The following is a 21,315-nucleotide window of genomic DNA, read 5'->3' as shown; positions in this document are numbered from 1 at the left end:
AAGTAAGACTATTTACCTGACAGGTCTTCGTTTGGTTCATTGCTCTTGCAGTTGCTATTCTGTTGGTGTGAGGCACAGGCAACCCCAGGAACAAGTACAGAGTAATACAGTCTAGAGTGTTCCATTCCAAAGCATTTTTTTATTATTTTCTGTGGCTCAAGCCCCTGAGAAATCCACATTCATAAAAATATACAGGAAATCCCCTGCTCTATGCATAGTAATTTACAACATCAATCAGTGCATGTTTTTTCCATGCTTTGAGGTGCTTCTTTCCATTCAAATATACAACTCCAATTTGTAACATGCTACATTTTTGGAAACAAGTACATTTAAAAACAAAAAAACCAATCTCTGTTTTTTTGCTTCCAATATTCGGCTTCATAGGGACCGCTGTAAAGTTACAAACTAAGTGGCCTTTCCCAGTTTTGATTCATGTATAATATCTTTTCAAATGACCCTGTACAATTTGCTTTGATGTTTTATAAACAGAGAGGCAAATTCACCAGTTTTCAGTGATGTACACAGTAACCAAGAGCACTGGAAGCAGAAAGCACGAGGGGTCAGGTGGTAGCAGTGCAGGAAAATACAAGCTTGTTTTTGAGGTGCAGCAATATTGACTCCTTCCACAGCTGAAATGGCCCAAATTGGCAACTGTATTTTCCCTTCCCTGAGGAAGCCTTCCTGAGTTTGACCCATTGTAGATTACAGCAGCCCTGATCAGTTTATCATGCAGTATTATAATGAAACAGTCCTTTGTGTCTTGTGTTGGTGTGGATCCAGTGCGCACACTCGGGAGATCATAATCTTTTCTGAACCTTGTGTGTGCCAGTGGTGTTGACCGTATTTGTGGCTAGTGATGAAACACCTTTGCCCCTCTGTAACTTGCTTGTTTCTGGTTTTGGTTTTGGAATGTTCAAAAATAATTAATGTGGAGAAAGCTAGGAGGATTTTTTCCCCCCAGAAATGAAATGAGAAAAAATGGCAAGCTCAGATAGCAAAAACAGTCTGAGTCATAGGTCAGAGCAAGTCCTGTGTCTTCACATAGGAAGGCATGGGGCAGATGTGCATCCCAGATGGGTAGTGGTATTGAGAACAGATTCTAGGCTCAAACACAAGCCACATATGCACGGTCACAGGGATCCATGCTGCCTACAACATCACTAGGAAGTAGAGTAAGTGGCCAGCCTTTCTCTTAGGTAATCTGAATTACAGTAGTTCCATTTCATCAGCTGTTCTGTCATATGCTGTCTCATTAAGATTGATTTTAACACTTTTTAGAACTACAGGTGGCCAAAGTTAGACATTTTGAGGGTTTCAATAGCCAGGAACATGGGGTTTTTTTCAAAATATGTGGGTGTCTTTGATATAATTTTGTTTGCTCATGAGTGAGTAATTTTGATTCCTATTCTATTTACAAAGGAAAGGTCAGACTTTTTGAACAGATTAACTAATGTTCACTCAGGTTTTTTCTTAAGCAAACACTGTCACTCATGAGATATTTAAACTTGTTTACTTTGATAGCAGTCAAAATGTAGTGCAGAAAGTATGTCCTTTAATGGAGGTGTAACAATTTGTTATGCATAGCAACAAGCTTACTAACTTAAGCTCTTCTTTTCAGGATAGCTATCAAGTATCTTATGGCCATGTGAGACTGGGATATGGAAAGTCCCCATGGCTAGAATGAATTGGTCTGGAATGTTATATAATATATCTTAATTAGAAGTGTATTGGCCCTCTTTGCTAGTGCTAGCACATTTATATGTTACAGATTAAGAAACAATAGTTCCATTTTTTTCAACATAGCTCTAGAGATTGGATATTAAGTTAGGAGCCAGTCAATGTATAATATACCTTATTGGCACAGCATTTGAGCCCTGGGATGCGCTGAGCAATCACCTAACACTTTATACACAAGTATGAGCTCTTCTAAGTTCTCAAGTTTTATTATATTTTCATAACGTGTTACTTTATATTCCACAGATAAGAAGAAACTCAGTTTTATACACAGCTACATGTCTTTTCCGCTCTGCCTCTTTAGAATGGGGTTTCTTTACAGTTTTCCTTTCTGTTTACGGGGCTGCCATACTTAAACTGCTGGTAGCTTAGCCATGACACACAGCTGTCCAATAGGTGAGACTGATTCTTTTAGCTTCACAGTAGGTGGGAAACGGAGGAACTTCCTTGCGTGCAGCCCAGTGATGATCGTTTCTGTTGATGATGCATTGCATTTACATGTGTTGGTCTCTCTTGAAATGAAGGTGGGCTAAAGGCTTTGTACCTCACTCCCATAATGATATACGTCTAGGAAGATCGCCCCAAACAATTTGTCAGTGGAGGCCAACAATAGTGCTTGCCCATTCACAGCTACCAGGATCTCTAGCTCCTGTTTTGAAATGGCCCCTTGGCTTTTAAGCTGGGGAAGTGTTATTGTTGCCTTTTTCTGCTGCTTTTAAGCTGTGTCATCATTAGGAGAGCTTTGGCAATGGGCACATCTCTATTCAGCCAAGATCAGGTTTGGAGGGGAAAAGGTAAAAAGCTCCGGTTTGAGAACAGGAAGGAAAACTCAGTGGGACAGATTCTTAGTTGGTGTAAATTGTCATAGCTCAATTAAAGCCACTGGTTCTGTGGTAATATACACCTGCTGAGATCTTACTCCAGTATTTCGGCTTGTCCATTTCCATGGAAGTAAAATATGAAGTGCATGTTGTTAGCTAGGGTTCCACTGACTCATTAGTTATCATTTTCATTGGTGCTCATTATTTTAAAGGGCCTTTGTTAGTTGAATGTTTAAATAATTTTTATAGAAGCAATTAGGCAGAGAAGTTAAATCAGGGGTATTTGGTTTTTTTTTAGTATGGCACTATTTTATTTTTACCTTGCATAGATTGTCTAAAGTATGAAACTAAGGACTAAAGTTTATTAGTTTGGATTTCTGTCTACCATTTCCTAACTAAGAAAAAAAAGAAAAAGAAAAATATTGTTTTTATCTGATAGAGCACAACTTTTTTCCTCAGGTAATTTTAATCCGTTTCAGGTTCCAATACTTTTTTTATTCTCTAGATTTGATATTACAGTTTTTTACTTGAGACATTTTATTCTTTTTGTTCTTCCTGTATATCATTTTACAAAAGCTTCCTCTGCCAGCTAGCCCTTCTGAATGCTGAAGTGGAAAGTCATTTCCAAAGAATTTGGAAGTTTTATAGCAAGAATCACCTCTAATGAGAGTAATAACTTGTAATGAAGTTAAAATGCATCTGTGCTGTTTTCCCTGCAGAGCAAATAGCTGTACGAGTAAGAATAACCAATAGCAAATGTAATTCAGAGAACTCTTAAAAGAAATCTATAGGTGTGGATGTGCACTGGTGCAAATAAAATGTGGAACTGCTGTATGATACCAGGATAGTAAGCCATTGCTCTTTCACTGTTGTCATTAAGTGAATAGTCCAGAGTGGGATGACAAGGTGCCTGCATGCAGGGGATTTCCTGCAAGGAGAGAAGAGTTGTAAACAAATTAAGATGAAAGATGGTTTTCTGCCTCTTTCATCATAAATGCAACCTTTCTCCCTAAAGCACTTGGCATGACTAATCTGCCACATATTCTTGACATCCTACAGGAGAACATAAGCACCCCTGCTGTACTCACACAGCCCTCAGCACACCTTGGGCATCTTGCTACCACAGAACAAAACAAAGTCAGAGTCGGGAGCAGATGTCGCAGAGTAGCTCAACACATAAGAGCAGAAGCCTTAGCTTTTAGCCTCAGGGCAGCCTCTGCATGCTCTTATTATGGTATTCCTTTTTCAAGGAAAATTGGACTTCTATATAAAATTGTATTCTTTTCATTTTTTTTAAAGCCAGTGATGTCGATCATCTCTGAAAAACTCACCATACTCCAGAGGTTTAAGCTGTAATAGAACAACTCAGAACAGTTGAATATGTGTGTATATGTATTTCAGATAGCTCTTGATCAGGATGGGGGCACCATTGTGTGCTGCGTTTTTCAGGCTCAGAGAAAGATACAGTCCCTGTTCCAAAAAATGCAGCCCAACATACTATCCAGGTATAGCAGAGAAATTTTTCAGACATTAGAAGATAGTAAGGGAGAGATTTTCAAAGTGGCTGAGGTACATGGCTACTACTGAAAGCTAATGAATGCTGGATGCCTGCCTGCTCTTTGTGTCTCTAAAATCGCTTCCTAAGACTGATTTTAGTAGGTTTCCTAAAGGATTTACCCACAGCAAGTGGAATGGTCTGTAGTATGAGGCCCATATACATCTTCATGGCATACTGCACCTCCCATCTGTTCTTGCACTGAGAGAAAAGACAGATCAGGAAGGAACAGCAGCATTGGTGTCAAACCAGTCTACTTCTGCTGGGGGACAACAACTGCTATTAAATCCTATAAATTGAGTAAGTGCTACAGATAGGTTGTGTTGCCTTCTGATAAGGCAGGGGTGCTCAACCTCCAGTCTGCAGAGCCATGCCATCCTGCCTACAGGGGTCTGAAAATTTGCAGCAGGGGAGCAGTGGCAACAATTGCGACTCTCCTGCTGTCAAATTTCCAGACCTGTGGGGAGCCCAGCAGGCTGAACAGTAACACTAGATTGATGTACCCAGAACCCAGTACAGGCATATGGGGCCAACTAGAGGTAGGGTGGGCTCTGATCCTGTAGCTTAGGGCCCCAGGAGGCAGTGCATGGCTGAGGGAAGCAGTGTGGAGCCCTGACAGGTGGTGCTGGACTCAAGCAGACAGTGGCAGGGGGGCAGTTCCAGGAGGTTGCATGGGGCCTGATCCTGGTTTATGGAGCCCCATCCAGCCTGCAGGCCAGCTACAAACCATTCATCCAGCCCGCACCAGCAAAAGTTTGAGCGCCGCTGTAGTAATGTGATCATGGGTTGCAAAGTGAATTTCATTCGGAGCTGCTGAACAGTCCCCCATGCCACAAGCCATGTTACTCATAGAAGGGTGCACAACAACATGAATTTCATCTGCTATTTTTCATTTTCTTTAAAATAAGGCAAATAAATTCATGTTTGTTTTTCAAAAAGTCCTAGCATCTGATATTTGCTGTAATTCTGAAACAGCTACTTTAGGTGTTTGTTTTTTTTAAAGAAAAGAATGTGCAACTGTTAACAAAGATGGTTTGACTGCATCTGTTCTGTGAAGGGTGTATGCCACCAGAATTCCCCCAAAAATTTTCAATTAGATCTATGCAATAATGGCAGTTACTGGACCATAAGTGATAGGAAGTCTACCAAGCATATTGTGTTTCGCATTGAAATCAACCATTGGAACATTTTACTTAAGAGTATGATGTGGTATGTTTTGGCAGGGCTTGGACCAATAGTTGATGGATGTACAGAGATCATGTACTAACACTTTGTGTTGAAATAATTTTCATGCTCCTTGTATTATTCCTTTTTGGTAAACCCCTAACATTTATATCCATGTTACTTTATAGACATTAATATGGTTTCATGATTAGTTCCTCTTGGGAGAAGCAGCTTTGCCGTTTGCACAGAAAATTAAGGAGGTGGTTGAATAATTTGTAAAGTACATTTATTTTCTGCACTTTCCTCTTTTTTATTTAAAAATGTGTTTCTGTGGATTTGGTATTCACAAAAAGCATGGGCCTAGTTTAACTTGTGCTGTCAGACATGGAGTAGACCATTTATGTGGCTATTTGCCGATGCAGCAATCTGAAAGCACCATGTTTTGTACCAGTGGTAGCTCATGAGTCCAGTGCCCATATGTTTTCCTAAGGTGTTACCACACTTGCTAATATTTTGTTTTTTATTTTAGAATTCCTGTATGTTGCAGGCATGATTCGGCTTTATGGTATTCAATACAAAAAACGCTGGAACTGTAGTTCCATATTCCAGTCTTACTTGAATTCAAGATGAGATTTCTTTCCCCGTTCAACATGGGCAGAGGGGAAGACTCATCTTGCATTTAAGTATCAGCTCTAGGCAGGCAGGGGCTGCAGCACTGGCTTGGCCTCAGTCCTGGCCTAGGGCTGTAGCTACTGCCTGCCCAGGCCCAGGACCAAGGCTGGAGCTGCCACTGCTGCCTGGCTGGGGCCAGGGCTGGGGCCAGAACTGCCACCACTGCCTGACTGGGGCTGCTGCTGCTTCGCCATAGCCAGGGCCAGCCAGAGTTGGAGCTTCTGCCGCCACTGGCTGGGGCCAAGCCTGGCACTACCTCTGCTGCCTGACTAGAGCCAGGGCTGGGGCTGGAGTCACTGTGATCCATGACCTGGACAGGAGCCAGAGCCACCGCATTGGGTAAGCCCAGGTGAGATGATGGCAGGCAGAGTTGAGGCAAATGGCTGGGGGTGGGGCAGGCACTGACAGGGCAAGTGGCAGGGGGAGTAAACAGTGGGGGGACAAGTGGCAGAGGGGCAAACACCAGAAGAGGCAGAAGGTCCCCAGCTTCCCCTCCCACCTCCCCCAGCCCCACCAGCTTGCTCCCTTGCTGCTTTTCCCTGCCACAGCAGTGGAGGGGAAGTTTAAGACAACCCTCCAATAATTAGATTATATACTTTGAAAAGTACACATAATTTTCTATATCTAGAATCTAATGGGCAGGGGGGAGGGGGGCTGTCTTAAATTCAACATCATCTTAGATTTAGGTACATGTAAATATGAGCACTGTCTTTCTTGTCGTTTGGCAAGATAAAAGTGAGTAAATGCATTAAAATACTTGGTAACAAAGCAACAGCTAACATCAGCACATATGGCTTTGTTCTTTATTGCTTGAATCAAGGGAATTTTCTCTATTGACATTTTTTGAGAACAAGGATCTAAACCAGGGGTTAGCAACCCCTGGCACACATGCCAGAGCATGGCATGTGAAACCATTTTGCTCAGCACACCACAGCTGGTCTGGGCTCTGGGTAGGCCCCTGCAGCTGACCACGAAGCCCAGGCTGCTTGCAGTAGGTGGTGGGGAGACTGCAAGGAGCCGCACTGGGGTCCGTGGTACCCTCACTCAGCTCATTGCCAGCAGTGGGTGCACGTGTGCCTCAGGGTGGACAGCAGGGAAGGGACCCAAACTTTACTGCCACAACATGAATTGGGCCCCTCACAGCTTCCCCACCATCTGCCCTTGGCACACTGATAACTTATAAGGCAAGATTGAGGGTCTTTTTGACACTTTGCCCAAAAAAATTTCTGACCCCTGATCTTAACCTTAGTGCCCCCAAATTACCTGATCATATCAAAATGAGTGGCAGAAATGTAACAAGCCCTGTTTATCCTGGATTTGCCATTTCCAGCTCTGTAGAATTTGTTAGCCCTCTTGTTTTCACTGCTGCTTTTGCAAAAGTGATATATCAAGAGTTGTGCTGTGGGCAGTTACATGTTAAACTGAGAAAGCAAATATAATGCCCCATAGGTAACATTGTTAATATGGATGGGTAGTAAATATAACCTGTCATTTTTTGTTTGGCACTGAAATCTTAAAGGAGCAAACAAAATCCATGAAAAATGGCCCCGCTTTTATATTCTTTACCTATTCTCAAATCTGCCACGCTGGCATAAGGAAACGCATCTGCAGTTACAAAATATGGCTCCCCTTATCTTGTCTATAATGATTATAGAACAGATAATGGCCTATGAAGGGAATTTCTGTACAGGAGAGCTGGAAATTCTAAGTGTACGCACATGACGTGTCCTCTTTCTTACTCCTAGGAGTTGCAAAATTTCCCCCCCACACTAAATAGACAGAGGCATCCCCCAGGTGTCAAGACCATCCATGCAGACTGGGGGGAGTCCTATGCCTCCACACGCTCTCTCAGCTTCTTAACCAACCCCCTTCCCAAAATTCCTTCTTGCAGTGGAATCCACACAAATAGGAACCCTGAATAAATTGATAGTCAGCATCATCTTGTATGGCAAGTTCCATGGAGCTGGTGAGACTACAGTATTTTTCTTCTTTGTTTTGTACAGAGCCTAGCATAATAGGGGTCTATTTCAGGACTGGGGCTCCTAATGTTCTGTGATACTCCTCCTACTAGTACTAATAATACTGTGGAGTGCAGCCAATCCTACTTCTCCCTAGCCACAAACCCATAGGATTTTGCTTTATGCTTGTATAAAAAGTATGTGTCAATAGGAAGTATGCTCAGTGTCGATTATATTCCATGTGTTGCCCAAAACATATAAGTGTTACTCTTGAAATGCTTTCTAAAATACTTTTATTTCAAAAATGAGAATTAGAAGTGAGATCCTAACCAATTGCACAAATACCAAACCAGTAGGAGAGTTGGCAGAGGTTTTGCCCTTGTAGATTACTTTGGGTATGAACGTTTCATCTGCCTAAAACCTACCACAGTTTTATTTCTAATTGTATTGCATTTATGATTTATATTGTATTAATGTGTTTTTGTGTGTCTCTGCTTTGCATTAATGTATGCATATGTACAAGATTTCTACAATCGACACAATCCAAATACTGAATCTAAACACTGAGACAATTACAGTCTGGTTTCTGAACCTCTTCAGGAATTTCTATCTGGGATGCTGGTTCACTCTGTTGTAGAAGTTCAGCCTGGAGTTCATGCTTATTTTGCACATTTCTGAAGTGTGTGTATCACTTTGGAATATTTTAGGATGAAAGGCTTTACATATATATATGTATATGTATGTATGTAATGTGTGTGTATATATGTGTGTGTGTGTATATATATAATATTTTATATATATATATATATATATAAAAATATAGCTAAATGTTTAAGATACTCAGTTTCTCAAAGGTTGAGTGCAAAAGCTTTTGTTTTCTTCGTTTCTGCCATGAGGTATTTACAGTAAACCTTTCACTCTATAGAATTAAATGAAAACATTCTTTGTGATGCAAATGCCTCTCAAGCTGGCTCCTTTATTTGCCACATATCAGGTATTTTTTCCTTTTGTCTTCAGGCCTCAGGTTGCCTCTCTAGTTGTCTACCTAATGGTTGTCTCGTTCTCCTCACCCCGTACAGTCCCAAAACATTTTCTTTTTCCCCTCCCCATGATGTTTTATCTCACCCTAAATTAGCCTTTAATATTCATCACAGAACTGGGCCTGTTGAATTAAACTGGTTGACATTTCCCCTATAGACAGCTCTTGTTCCTGTCTCCCCTTCATGTCCAGTGCAACCAAATTATATTTATATCTGCAAAAGGTTTTATAGCTGGAGAGGGGAACTTCAACTTTCTCCTTTTCCTCATATTGAATGTCCAGTGTGGAAGAATCTCCTGAATCTTTTCTTAATTGGATATTTCGCAGATCATTCCAGTGCTTGTGATTACTTGAGATCTTTTTGTTTCAGCATGGTAATTTTAGCATGTTAATATCTTTTGCAATAGTCTAGGTCTACAAGTGTTAGCTTGTAACATGTTATAAAAAAACATGTTAAAATCACAATATACAAACTCCATACTCTCTCTTACTGGGCACACATATCTATATTGGGATTTATTTACAGGACCATGATTTGAAGCCCTATTTCTAATACCACACATTTGGTACATAATTGTGCCCAGTCATTCATACCTTTTCATAGCTCACTCCTTAAATATAAAACATATTTAGTGCATGACACACAATGCATTTAGTGCATGACACAAATAAAAACGTGGCTTTTCTAAACATTTTATTCCAGAGTTTGGCCTTCGTGGTAGAAACAGAACATGAAATAATCCTAGTGATTTCAATATAAATTTAACAACTTGAATTTCATCAGTAACACTGAGACAACAAAGAATAAATACCAATTGCAGTATGACTAGCGTCTGTGTAGGAATAGCGAGCAGTTCCATTACTGAGAGGTATTAAGAAGTGGTCAAATTGGCATACATATTAAAAAGAGCTGCTTTTGATCAGCTCCTTTGAACGTCCAGTATAACCTCATTCATCTGAAGCTCTCAGGGGACACCCAAAACCTTCAGATAAATGGGGGTTTAGTTAATCAGGGAAGCCAGCTGTCCAGCTTCTTCACTAGGGCAGGGTTCAAGAGCACAACCTGCGCTCCATGGCATTGGACCATCTTGGCGAAACGGTTCGCATGCTTCTCCTCAGCAATCTGGCCATGAGGGAGCCAGCCAGCAGCAAAGCTTCCCCCAGCACTAATCAGCTCCAAGCACAGCAATGAACTAGTGCTGATGGGGGTGAAATTTTGTTAGTGGCATATTTCATGTTAAAAAAAAAAAAGAAAGAAATGTTAGTTTCCATGGCACTGTAAAAACACTGACTCCATGCTGCAAGTGGGCAGTGATGTACGATGGGGTGGCTCACTGGCATGTACAACAGAGTGCGGGCTTACAGAATTGGGTCCATCGATGAGCTGTGACCAAAACTCACATAATTAACAGTTAAGCTTTAGTTTTAGGTTTAGCTGTACAGCAGTTCTTGAAATCATCCCCTGCAAGTCCTCCCATTCTCCTTTTTGCCTCAGATAAGTACTCTTTTTGACACTTTTAAGTGGGTCTAAGCCCAGGTTTTCAGTGCAGATTTCTGCCATTGTAGTTTAGGAGGTGGTAGAAGGAGGAATGATTGCTGACCGACCAGCAGAGCCTGCAGTACCCCAGAGTGCAAATGTAGCTATCCCAGCAAACAGGGCTTTTGCTGGGAGGGAGGGAAGAGACCAGAATAAAGTATCCCAGCAGTGATGCCATTTTGTCAGTATAAACTGCATGTGCTATAGGAGTGTTTTGTATGGCCATTATCAGCGAAGTGTTTCTAATGTAGGTTTGGCCTGAGGGATAAAGGGGGATTTATAGCAAAGATGAGGCTTTCGGTTTTGCAGAAAATTTCTCTGAAAACCGACCAGTTTTTTTGTAAGAATGGCTTTTATTTAAAAAATAACTGCTGCTGCGAAAGGCCTCTTCCTCATATGGGGCTATCATTATCCTTTACAGTCTACATTCAGACAGTTAGGGTTTTTTACCTCCCAGATCATCTGTTATTTTTAAGAGACCTACATAAGACTATTTCTGTCCAAAAAATATCTTTCTAAATACGTTTGCATGTAAAATTGTGGTAACAGTGAATTAGGTTAATTTTCTCTTTGTCACTTAACACTCCCTGACTTACACCACAAGTGAAAATGAGTGATCCTTTCATGTGAATCCCTCTTGGATTTCTGTCCCTGTCACAAAAGTCACTGTGACTTGGTGTTATTAGCAGTCAGACCTCAAGGGTAGCCAGAGACTGGAATAAAATGCATCTTGATTTCAGGAAAGAGAAGCCAGAGAAGAGCAGTGAGGGGGAAGTTGATACAATCCCTCTCTATGCTGGCCTTGGCTATAGCTACAGGTAGCGTACTTACTCCTTTATTTTCATGTGCAAGAAATATACATAAAAATAGTAGGTGTTTTTACCTAAAACGGCCTCCCTTTAAGTTTCTGGTAAATCTTTGTAGACCTTTGGATGCTTTTTGAGCCCTATACAGATATTATTTTTCAAATACGGTTGCTGTAAACTAACCAACTGTTATTTAATCTTTTTCCACGCTTAGGGAAATCTCCCTCCTCCCTCATAAATAGGAGTTTCATGAGTCATTTCATTTTGATGTGAATTCACGTCACCAGTGCCACCTCTTGCGATCTTTCCATGCAATATTTAGCAAAATGCATACGAACTTCTATTTTGTTAGCAGTTGTTCATTGCATTGTATGCTTATATGTTAGATGTGGAAGGCCTTTCATTAAACAGCAGGATATTATTAGGCATAGCATGAAAAGCCTTTATAGTGTATCTGCCTTGTTTAAACTGGGCCCACAAGCAGGCTGCAGACTAAAAGGGTGAGCAATGAATTGAGAGTTGATGGCAGGCCCATAGAGGTCCTAAGGCTCAGGTGGTTGTCAGCCATAAGTTTAGCTTAGCTCTTTCAGTAATTTGTCACGCCTTGGTCTGCTCCTGCTGCGCCAGCACGTGCCAGCTTAGTGTCAGAGTGCCTGTTCGCCAGACGGCCACTCAGGCCTAACATCCTGCTGTTAACAGGACCAGCGGCTTGCTGTGGCAGTATGGAATACAGAGCCTTGGCAACAGCCAAGTGCTGTGCAGAATAAGCATGTTCATAATGAGATGTGAATGGCATCAGTCAGTCCCTTTAGAATAGGGTCTAGGCGTGTGCCTCCTCTCTTAGGAAGTTTGGCAGCCTATTCATTAACAAGAGTCATCAGGAGTTCAGCCTATAATAGTGAAGCAGTCCCAGATATGTTCAGCCTAATGCTTGTGCTATCAGGAATGTGTTCTCTTGGGCTTAAAAAGAAAATAAGCAAATAAAATTGTCAGCAGGTACAATCACTAAAATGCTAAGTATTCATTTTCTTACTTTAGTTTCCTAAAGGAAGTTTATAGAAAGATTTCTCAACAGAGGTTTCTGCCTCTGTTAGCATAAAAACCTTTATTTTTTAAATGGTCTCTTTTAAGCACAGTGACTCCAGGAACTTGCATATAATTAAGACATAAGCACATTGATTATCCCCACTGAGGTAGGGCACTAGATATTGGGTATTGTCTTTCAAAGCATTATTTAGCTGTGAATTACAAAGGACAAAGACATTTTCAAAGTGTCATTAGTAATGTAGCAAAAGCCACAAATGGCACCTTGAAATAATTTTAATGAGTGACGAAGGGGGTTTAATTTTTTTTAAAATCACCTAAATTATATTGAGTTGCTGGTGAAATTCCATCTTCTCGTAATTTGCTAATTATAAATTGTCAATTTCCCCCTACTTAACACTATTTGGTGGATTTGGAATACATTTCTGTGTGACAAAAACACAATGAAAATCTGAAAACTCATTTTTTAGAGCAGGAAATGGGGAATGAGATGTCATACTGGCTTCTTCAAGTGTTAATTCATAAAGTCATATGTGAGGTTCTTCAATCCATTGTAGATTTGTTTCAGACGTTATCCTGTTATTGGAAGTGCGTGATTCACCTTCTGAGAAAACAGAAGCTGCACACAAAAGGAAAAGATTTGCTTTCTCCTCTGTGAAAAGCTGCTGCAAGCAGGGGTCCTATTAAGACAGCTGGAAAGTTGCTTCAGCTTGTTACGCTTGTAAGTTTTATTGGTGACTGGTTTTTGATTACACATTTGAATGCTGCGTGTTCCAGGTTGCCGAGATTTAATTAAAAGGCAATAGTCTTGATTTTAGATTGCTTTGTTGTCTGTATTATGCAGATTATGCTGTATACATGTTCTTATTTTCTTAATTTGTATCACTCATTTAGGATACATCAGATTACAGCTTCTAACATACAACTTAAATGTAAACTTTGTACAGTTCAAGAATGTTATTGTTGTATTCTTCCTTATGTCAGAAAGTGCTGTGATCAGTTGCATCTATTTTCTCTTTCCCTGTTTCTTGAAATCCTAACATAATGTTTTTTACAGGTTGGAAAAAAAATTGAATAAAAATATTATCAGCTGGGGATCTGCTCAGGAAGCTCCAATATTTCTGTTAAAATTATACCTTTCACTTTATATCAATAACGTTTTTGTTATAAACCCCACTAACTTCAGAGATTCCCTGGATTCATCCCGTGCCATAACTTTTCAGTAAAGATCTTGATACTGCAGCTGAAAAAGATATTGTTATGATAGATCATTCCAGTGTTGATACATTTTGGTGCTTGTTCTTAGAAATTATCATTTCTATGAAATTTTGAGAGGCATTTTTTTCATACCGGTGATACAGCTCTTTGCATATATTGGTACAGATTAAACTGTTAGCATTCTTAGACATGCTGTAGTAGCATTTAATGTTGTGGGTGCATTTCCTTAACCTGGTTATTGCAGCTATGAGGAGAGAGCTCTGTATCTTGAAGCAATAATCCAGAATCACAAAGAAGTAATGACATTTGAGGATTTTGCAGCTCAGGTCTTTTCTCCCTCTCCTAGCTACTCCCTCAGTGGAACTGGTGAGTCTCTGTATGTTATTCTTCTCTTTAGCACTAAGAAGCACTTGAGCAGCAGATGTACACCTGTTTTTTGTAGATAAATGCTTGCAAATTTAAGAAGACCATTCTCCCCCTGAATCAACTAATGAATATCAAAAGGAATGATGACATTCATTTTAATTTGTTTTGCATCAGAGCTATTCACTCAGTTCCTTTCTTCAGCTATCTTGCTAACCTCTGAATCTAGCAAGGTTAATGAACTTTCTCTCAGTAATGTGCTCGGGTTCATTCAGGAGTGTGGGTTTCTTGCTGAGCTGGGAATATGTTGTTCAAAAGCTATGCCTGAATCAGTGCTTACTTATCAAAAAATAGTTCCTCACAGTAGAAGCCGTTGCTACTAATGCTAAATGGGGATTATGCTGCTGAGATCCCAGGGTCAGGGATTAATGCAGAAGAAATGTACGGATAGTATTCTGTTAGAAAATCATAACAGCGGTGCAGTAGACTAACATTTTCCTTTAATGTTTTAGAGTATCCATGGGCTAATTTTAAACTTCCTATAACACCTGGATGAGGCCTGTTTTTTAAACTTTATTTTGATAATCATGTTCTGAGACTTACTGAAACATGGGATATTACTGTACCATTCAGTTAATTTGTCCCGTGTGACGTATTAAGCTCTAAAATTAGCTTGTACAGTGAATGAACTATGAATTTTGTCATTTAAATATTCTTGAATGAATGTGCTTTAAAGGGAAACTCATTCTGAAATGGAGGCTTCTGGCACTCTCCAGGTAGATTTTTGCTCTTATAAAAAGTGTGTAGTCAGTGCCTGATGGCATCCTTCATATAAAGATTCCCTAATCCATTTTTTTTACATGCATTTGGTGACACTGGCCCTTTCTAATTATTTCATGAGACTCTTTTGGATTGTTTAATAGATTAATCCAAACTTCTATAACTGTTTCAGGACATCTGCTTTATTTCTCTTTATTCTGACTCGTTAACAAATATCTTCCATCTAAACTGAAAAATTGAAAAACAAAATTTAAATTTGCTGAAATAAATCACTTACAAATAAAATCAGCCATGCATCATTGTTTAACATTACTGGCTCCAATCCTTGAGCTTTCAGAGCTTTGTTAGGAGATAAGAGGTGTATGCATGTACTTGTATTGGTCGCCAGTAGCAGCAGGCAGAAGGCTTTGGAGATAAGCAAGCTGGCAGAAGTAAAGGGGAACCAGTGTTATTTACATAATCGTGCCTCTGCTTCCTGGAGAGGCGTCAAGAAACACAGGGATGGCCTCTATTGATCTTTGTTGAACTGGAATACTAAACAACATTAGAAAAGCTTATAACTTAAAGCTTTGATTAATGTTTTCTACATTAAAAAGTAGAACAGCTGTGCACTAAATTCTTTTATACACTCTGCCAATACTCTGAGACAAAAAAAGTATCAATTGCCACAGCAATGTAGATTTCATACCCAGTTTTATTAGGTATTTTGAATCATTTATCTGTCAGATGTTAGCAAATAAAAATACAAGCATCTTGGCTGAATTTTACTTTAAGCACACTTATTGTATTTACCATTTTTTCTAGTCTACAATCCAGTACCTTTTTCTGCCTAATTTGTTCATCTTATTCTGACCAAACTAAGCAGAGCAAGAAAAGACAAATTGATATGAAAATACAATAGTAGGACTTTTAAATTCTCTAATACATGTTGTATGCTACAAGCATGCACTAATACATTATATGTTATGTGGTTAAGATCTGTTTAAATTATTCAGAAAAGTTGCTGAATAGTCATTAGGTGCTTGGATAGAGTTCAGTGTTTTTGTGATTTTAATTTTTCTGAAACAGCAAAACCTACTACAAAATTCAGATCCTTATTTTCTTCCTTCTAGAGTTTGGAGCACATGTAATAGTTCAGAGACTTAAAAAACAGAGGACAGTCGGGATTATTTTTGGCTGAATCAGATTCCAAAATACAAGTTCCCAAAGCAGTGAGGTGTCTAGAGCTGTGAGTTTAGTTTGACCTGTTACAAAGGCACTAAACTGAGATTCAGGCTTGAATGTAGAAGCATCCCATTGCTAGGCTCCCATATTTCCCTCTCTGTGAACTGTGTTTCAGGGTGTTCTGACGGAAGGAAATCTCTGTAGAGTGTTACCAGAAAGTATATACTTCTTTTAAAAGAGCTGTTGTTAGGATATGTTGAAAGATTAATGAAGAAAATGGTATAATTTCATCCTGGGCTTTTGAAAATGCAATATGATGAGGTTTTGAACAAGAAGAAAAGACTTCTTGAATATTTTTTAAATTAAATCTTCCATGTTAGACAACTCCATAGCTCATGGTAATTACTTGTCATATTGGCATTTACAGAGACATGGAAATCAACATCTCTGAAAAAAGTTCCCCCTTCGTTGATTAAAAGAACATCTATCCACTTTTATCCCTTTGACTACTTAGTTGCTGAAATGTTCAATATCAGAACTGCAATGATTTTCTATTACTAGATTACATGGTTACCTGCTTTTTGGCAAATACTATACATAAATAATTCCAGGAGTTAAGTCAATATTGAAATTAGACATAAAGCATGTAAGTCTACAGTTGTTACTGGATAGTCTTAGTGTGCTTCATCATAGGCCCTGATTCTTCAGGCAGTTAATGCTGCTCCACATGGCTACAGTAGTTTACTTACTCAGGTCCCCTTGCAAGATCAGGCACATCTGGATTAGTATAAAACATTTTTATTTTCCTGACATTTTAGATTGCTGGTGCTTTGTATTTGATCTTGCATTATCAATTCATTGTGTAATAACAGAGAGTCATACTACGGCCTCTTGAAGGCTCGGATCGAAAACATTTACTCTTCAATCTGTTTGTATCCTTTTCTGCAGATGTAGAAAAGTTTAATTTTTCATTAATGGTAGGAAAAAAACAAGCTGATCCAGAATGTATCTAATGAACTTATGTTTGTATTTATTCATTCACATCATCGTCCAGAAAAAGTTAAGGAAGTCTGTTTTAAAATGAGGTCTTCCCACACAATCAGTTTGAGTATAAGCAAATAGAAGCAGTGATTATTACAGCCTGCAAATATTAGGCATGTAGTCTGCTGTCCCTATGTGCAATACATTTTAGAAGTCTGCCTAATTCACATACATGCGTAACACAGGTGTAGCTGCGCACTTTGTGTAAAAGTAGCATGCTGCTACTTAAGAAATGTGATGCCTGGTAATAATATTTTTTTTAATTTAAAGGGGATTCCCATCCTGAAACAGCAGAAGGAGTCGGGTAAAAAGGAGCAGAGCTGGCAAAGCAGGCAGTTTACCTATAGTTTCCTCTTCCAAGCAACAAACCAAGTGGGAATATTGACCCTAACTGGCATGAGCTTTCATGGTGAATTTAGGATCCATTCTTCCCCAACCTTATCTTCACCATCACCTAATCATAATCCCATGATCACCATATACACAAATACACAATCCCAGAGATCAGCAAGTTACAGTACACTTCTGGTATATCTAGGATTTTTTTAAGACTTCATGCAATGTAAGATTCATATCCAAGCATAACATTACACACTGTACTGAAAAAATGTAGCTGTTAATAACACAGACAGTTGGCATATTATTAATAATGACCTATTTATTTGAATGAAACGTGCTTTATGTTTTCTGACACAGACTCCGAATATTAGCAAACAGTCAGTTGCTGCAGAATAGATGTTGCCCCCAGGCTCACATGTGATAAGGGTGGTAAAGTATTCACTGTCTCAGCCTCCTATCCCATAGACTGGTCTGCAGGTGCTTAAATCTATCCATAGCTGTAGTTCCATTATCCTCTATAAGTGTTTTCAGGAGCAAGGCCTTAAAACTCCTTATACCTAGCAATAAACATCCCTGTCTCTTAGACTTGGAAATACAGAACAGCAGGCAGAATGAACACCCTTGAACTCATTTAGGATCTGTGTAGATTTAGGAACAAAAGCTGAGGAAAAGGTCCTTTGTTACTGAACTGGTACATTACATGACTTATTTTAATTAGGCTGTGTATGAGAGTCAACCCAGGAAATCCTTAGTAATCCAACACTATTTAATTATTCTTATCCTGTTCCTCTGCAGATTTTTCCATTTGGGAAGGGGTTTTTAGCTACCATCTTTCCTTCTGTTCTCCCGCCTACATTTGTCAAAGTAGCAAAGCTAATTTTTACAGAAAAAAGTGGTGTTGTGCACATACTTGAGAAGGTACAGTTTGTTGGCGTATCATTTCAAGTATGTCCTTCTAAACGGATATTAAATCTGTATTAATAGGTACCAAACTATGTTTTCAAATCTATTTATCCTTGCTCATGGAAAAAAAAATGTAGTTGCAATTTAAAACTAGAAACCCAGTGGTGGTTTTAACTCCCAGGAGATGGAAGTAATAGAAAGTTCTAGAAAAGAGAATCCATTTTTTCACTTTACGAACAACAGCTTCTTCAGAAAATGATTCGCATTAGACATTTTGATGCTTAGATTGGTAGAGTTGTTTTGACAGGAGACCCTAGAAATTATACCTGCAAGCAGGCTTTTTAGTATTTGTAGACTTGCAGCTAGTGCTTCAAAGGGTTAATTGGAATGGGCACACTTGACTGCTGAGAGGACTGATCTAATCACTGCCATATCCAAGTGCATCTGTTCACCATGAGGTCATTCTTGTGCATGCTAATGATTTGGAAAATAAAGCATAATGCCTGGCATTATCAGAATGGCTATAAATAGTGTAAATCTTTACTTTTTTGGTAGTGGATAGCTATTGTGGAACGAAAATAAAGACAGACAAATCTCACATCACTCCCTTTTTTAAAGCCGTCCTTATTGTCACTGGAGCAACAAGAAAACTGTGCTGAAAAACTGTGACACCCAATATATATTGATAAACGGAACCTTCAGTCAATATTATAGCACTGCCCAGGAGCAGCACTTCAGCTTAAGGAATGGTGGACATTTCCAGCTTTCCCAGGTTTTTAAGGTTTTGGAACTACTGTATGTTTATTTGCATAAGACTGAAAATTGGCAGCCAGGTTGCTATGTTTTTGTTGCTACTGTTGTTGTTGTTGTTAAAAAAAAAAAAAAAAAAGCAATATAAAGGCATTAATCTTTTTTATTTCTAGAGTTTGTCATTAAAAAAATAGTTTTGTTCCTAAAACAAATGTTCTGTATGCTTCAAGTGCCTTTTGCTGAAAACTTAGCTATTGGGTTTTTTCCTTGTCGATACTAAAAGGGAAAGAAACGTTTAAGTGGCTGTTATGTTAAAGGATCATTTGATTTGTTTTTTTGCTCCTAACAGTTGTTGTAAACACTTTTGCACAGCTTTTTCAGGTTGCTTCAAAATAACAAGGCATTTTTGTTGAGGTTTTTTATCTTCTGCTTTCCTGTCTTTGTCAATGCACAACTTCCATGAGGAGCTGCAAAATTCAGTATATGTATATAAATGTATTTAGATTGATATTTATATATTTCTGAAGTAAGCCATGGTGGAATTTGCCGAATAAATATTTGGAACCAAGAGGCCATTCCCCACTGCATTGTAACAGATATGAGCTATATCAGGTGTTAATCTTGAACAAGTTCACAGTTTTACCATCAGTATGAAAAATAGTTGTAATTGATCCATGTTAACAAAATTCCATAAGGTTTTAATAAGTAAACATCATGTACTGAGCCTGCAAATAGAAATGCATTTGGTGATTATTTCCTGTTCTGTGTGAAGTTAATAGGCCCACTTCATAGATTCACATATAGTGTTGATGTTTCCTGATGAGGACGAAGGGAAGCCTGGAATTGCCTGGGAGGTTGTTGCAGGTCAAGCCTGTAGTTGTGGAGCAGTGTGTAGTACTTGCCACAACTATGCTTGGATCTTTCTGGTGCTAGAAATTCCCCCATTTCAAAGCAAAAAATTATTCTCTGAATGTAGGAGGAAACACAGCTGATGACATAATTAGTACAAGGTCTGGTGCAAAGTATGAATGAACCCAGTATGATTTTGAATTCTGAAAATGATTGGATATAAGGTTGTAGGTCAGTGGTAAAGAGAAACATTTGTAAAATGTCAGCAGATGTTTGAAAGGGAAGAGGAGGGACTACCAGAAGGGACAACAAAGACAAAGGGATTTAGCTGGCAAGATCATGAGCACAGATGAGAAGTTAGTGGAGGGATTCAGGAGAAACTCCAGTGTTTCCAACCCACATTGTCTTCTGAGGGGTAGACCTGTTACCTTGTCACCAAAGGCTTTTCTGCTATAATTAAATGAGCAAAAGGGACAGCATAAAAATCTCTCTCTAGGTGCAATATCCAGACAGGACACTGGTGACAATGGTCTTCCATACCTCTCTTTTCTTTGAGGCCTAGAGAATTTCCACTGTTGATACATTCATCCTTTATAGATAGACTCTTGATGTAAGTCAACCTCTGTCTTCCATGTTCTCTTCTTCCTTCAGTTTTTCCAGTTACAACCAGATTTTAAATTTCCTTTTTCCTCATAACATGTCTGAGAAACTCCAGATGTTTTCTTCTGATGTTAATCAGCAGTTTCCTCCTGAAGCCTGCTCTTAACAATGTGTCTTCATTTGATGCACCTTAAGCACCACGTCATACTTGCCTCAATTCTCTTTTCCATACTTGGCAATGTTGTCCAGCATTCTGATGAGTATATGAGGACCAGTATAACATTAACAACCCAAAACACATAACTTCGTCCCCGTAGAAATTTTCCTACTTGCATCTTTTGTGTCCTCCCTATTGTCCATTTTATTTCAGGATCACATTTACCATCTGATGTTATCCAGCTTCTCAAGTAGTTAAATGTATTGACCTGCCTTATGTGTTCCTTTTCCACTTTGATGTTGCATATAGGCATGATCATCTTTGTAATTCCCATGCATTCTGTTTTTCTACAGTTGATACTTGAACCTTCTCACTTTCACTAATAATTTTATCTAAAACTCCTTGCAGCTTCTCTTCTGAATCAGCTATTATAAAACTATGTCATTAGCATAATGCAATAAAACCTCCTAATAGTAACAGGTTTATTCAAAGTAAAACAACACCCTCAAAACAAAAAGAGGGCTCTTCCAACAGTTAGGATACAGGGTTGCTGCAGCTCCTCCTTCACTTGCTCCAATCATTCTGCCAGTCAGTGGGTAAAAGACTATATTGTAGGGGTGTGCAAAATGGGCCATGTTCTATTCAGATTCAGCCCAAATTGGGGACAGTGATTCGATTCTTTGATTCAGATCAGTGTCCCCGATTCAATTTGGCTGAATCTGAAGATTTGATGCTGATTCAGAGAATCAGTGATTCGGACATAGACACAGTTTTAAATGTTTTTTCTACATACCTCGAGGTACCAGGTGCAGCTTGTGAAC

At 39.1% G+C, this 21,315-nt stretch overlaps 1 protein-coding gene across 3 annotated transcripts in view; it reads left to right on the top strand.

The window, feature by feature from the left end:
• Positions 1-21,315, top strand: part of RALGAPA2 (Ral GTPase activating protein catalytic alpha subunit 2) — a 357,121-nt gene that overhangs the window by 310,696 nt on the left and 25,110 nt on the right. For all 3 annotated transcript variants that reach the window (XM_019544076.1, XM_019544075.1, XM_019544074.1), the window contains one exon: positions 13,793-13,914. In XM_019544076.1, the coding sequence (XP_019399621.1) occupies positions 13,793-13,914 (122 nt within the window). The remainder of the gene's footprint in view (positions 1-13,792; positions 13,915-21,315) is intronic.

Source organism: Crocodylus porosus, unplaced genomic scaffold (genome assembly GCF_001723895.1).
Source record: "Crocodylus porosus isolate Cpor-Errol unplaced genomic scaffold, CroPor_comp1, whole genome shotgun sequence".
In the NCBI taxonomy this organism is placed as follows: Eukaryota; Metazoa; Chordata; order Crocodylia; family Crocodylidae; genus Crocodylus; species Crocodylus porosus.
The sequence above is the reverse complement of the archived record's forward strand: the minus strand, read 5'-3'. Positions and strand labels throughout refer to the sequence as shown.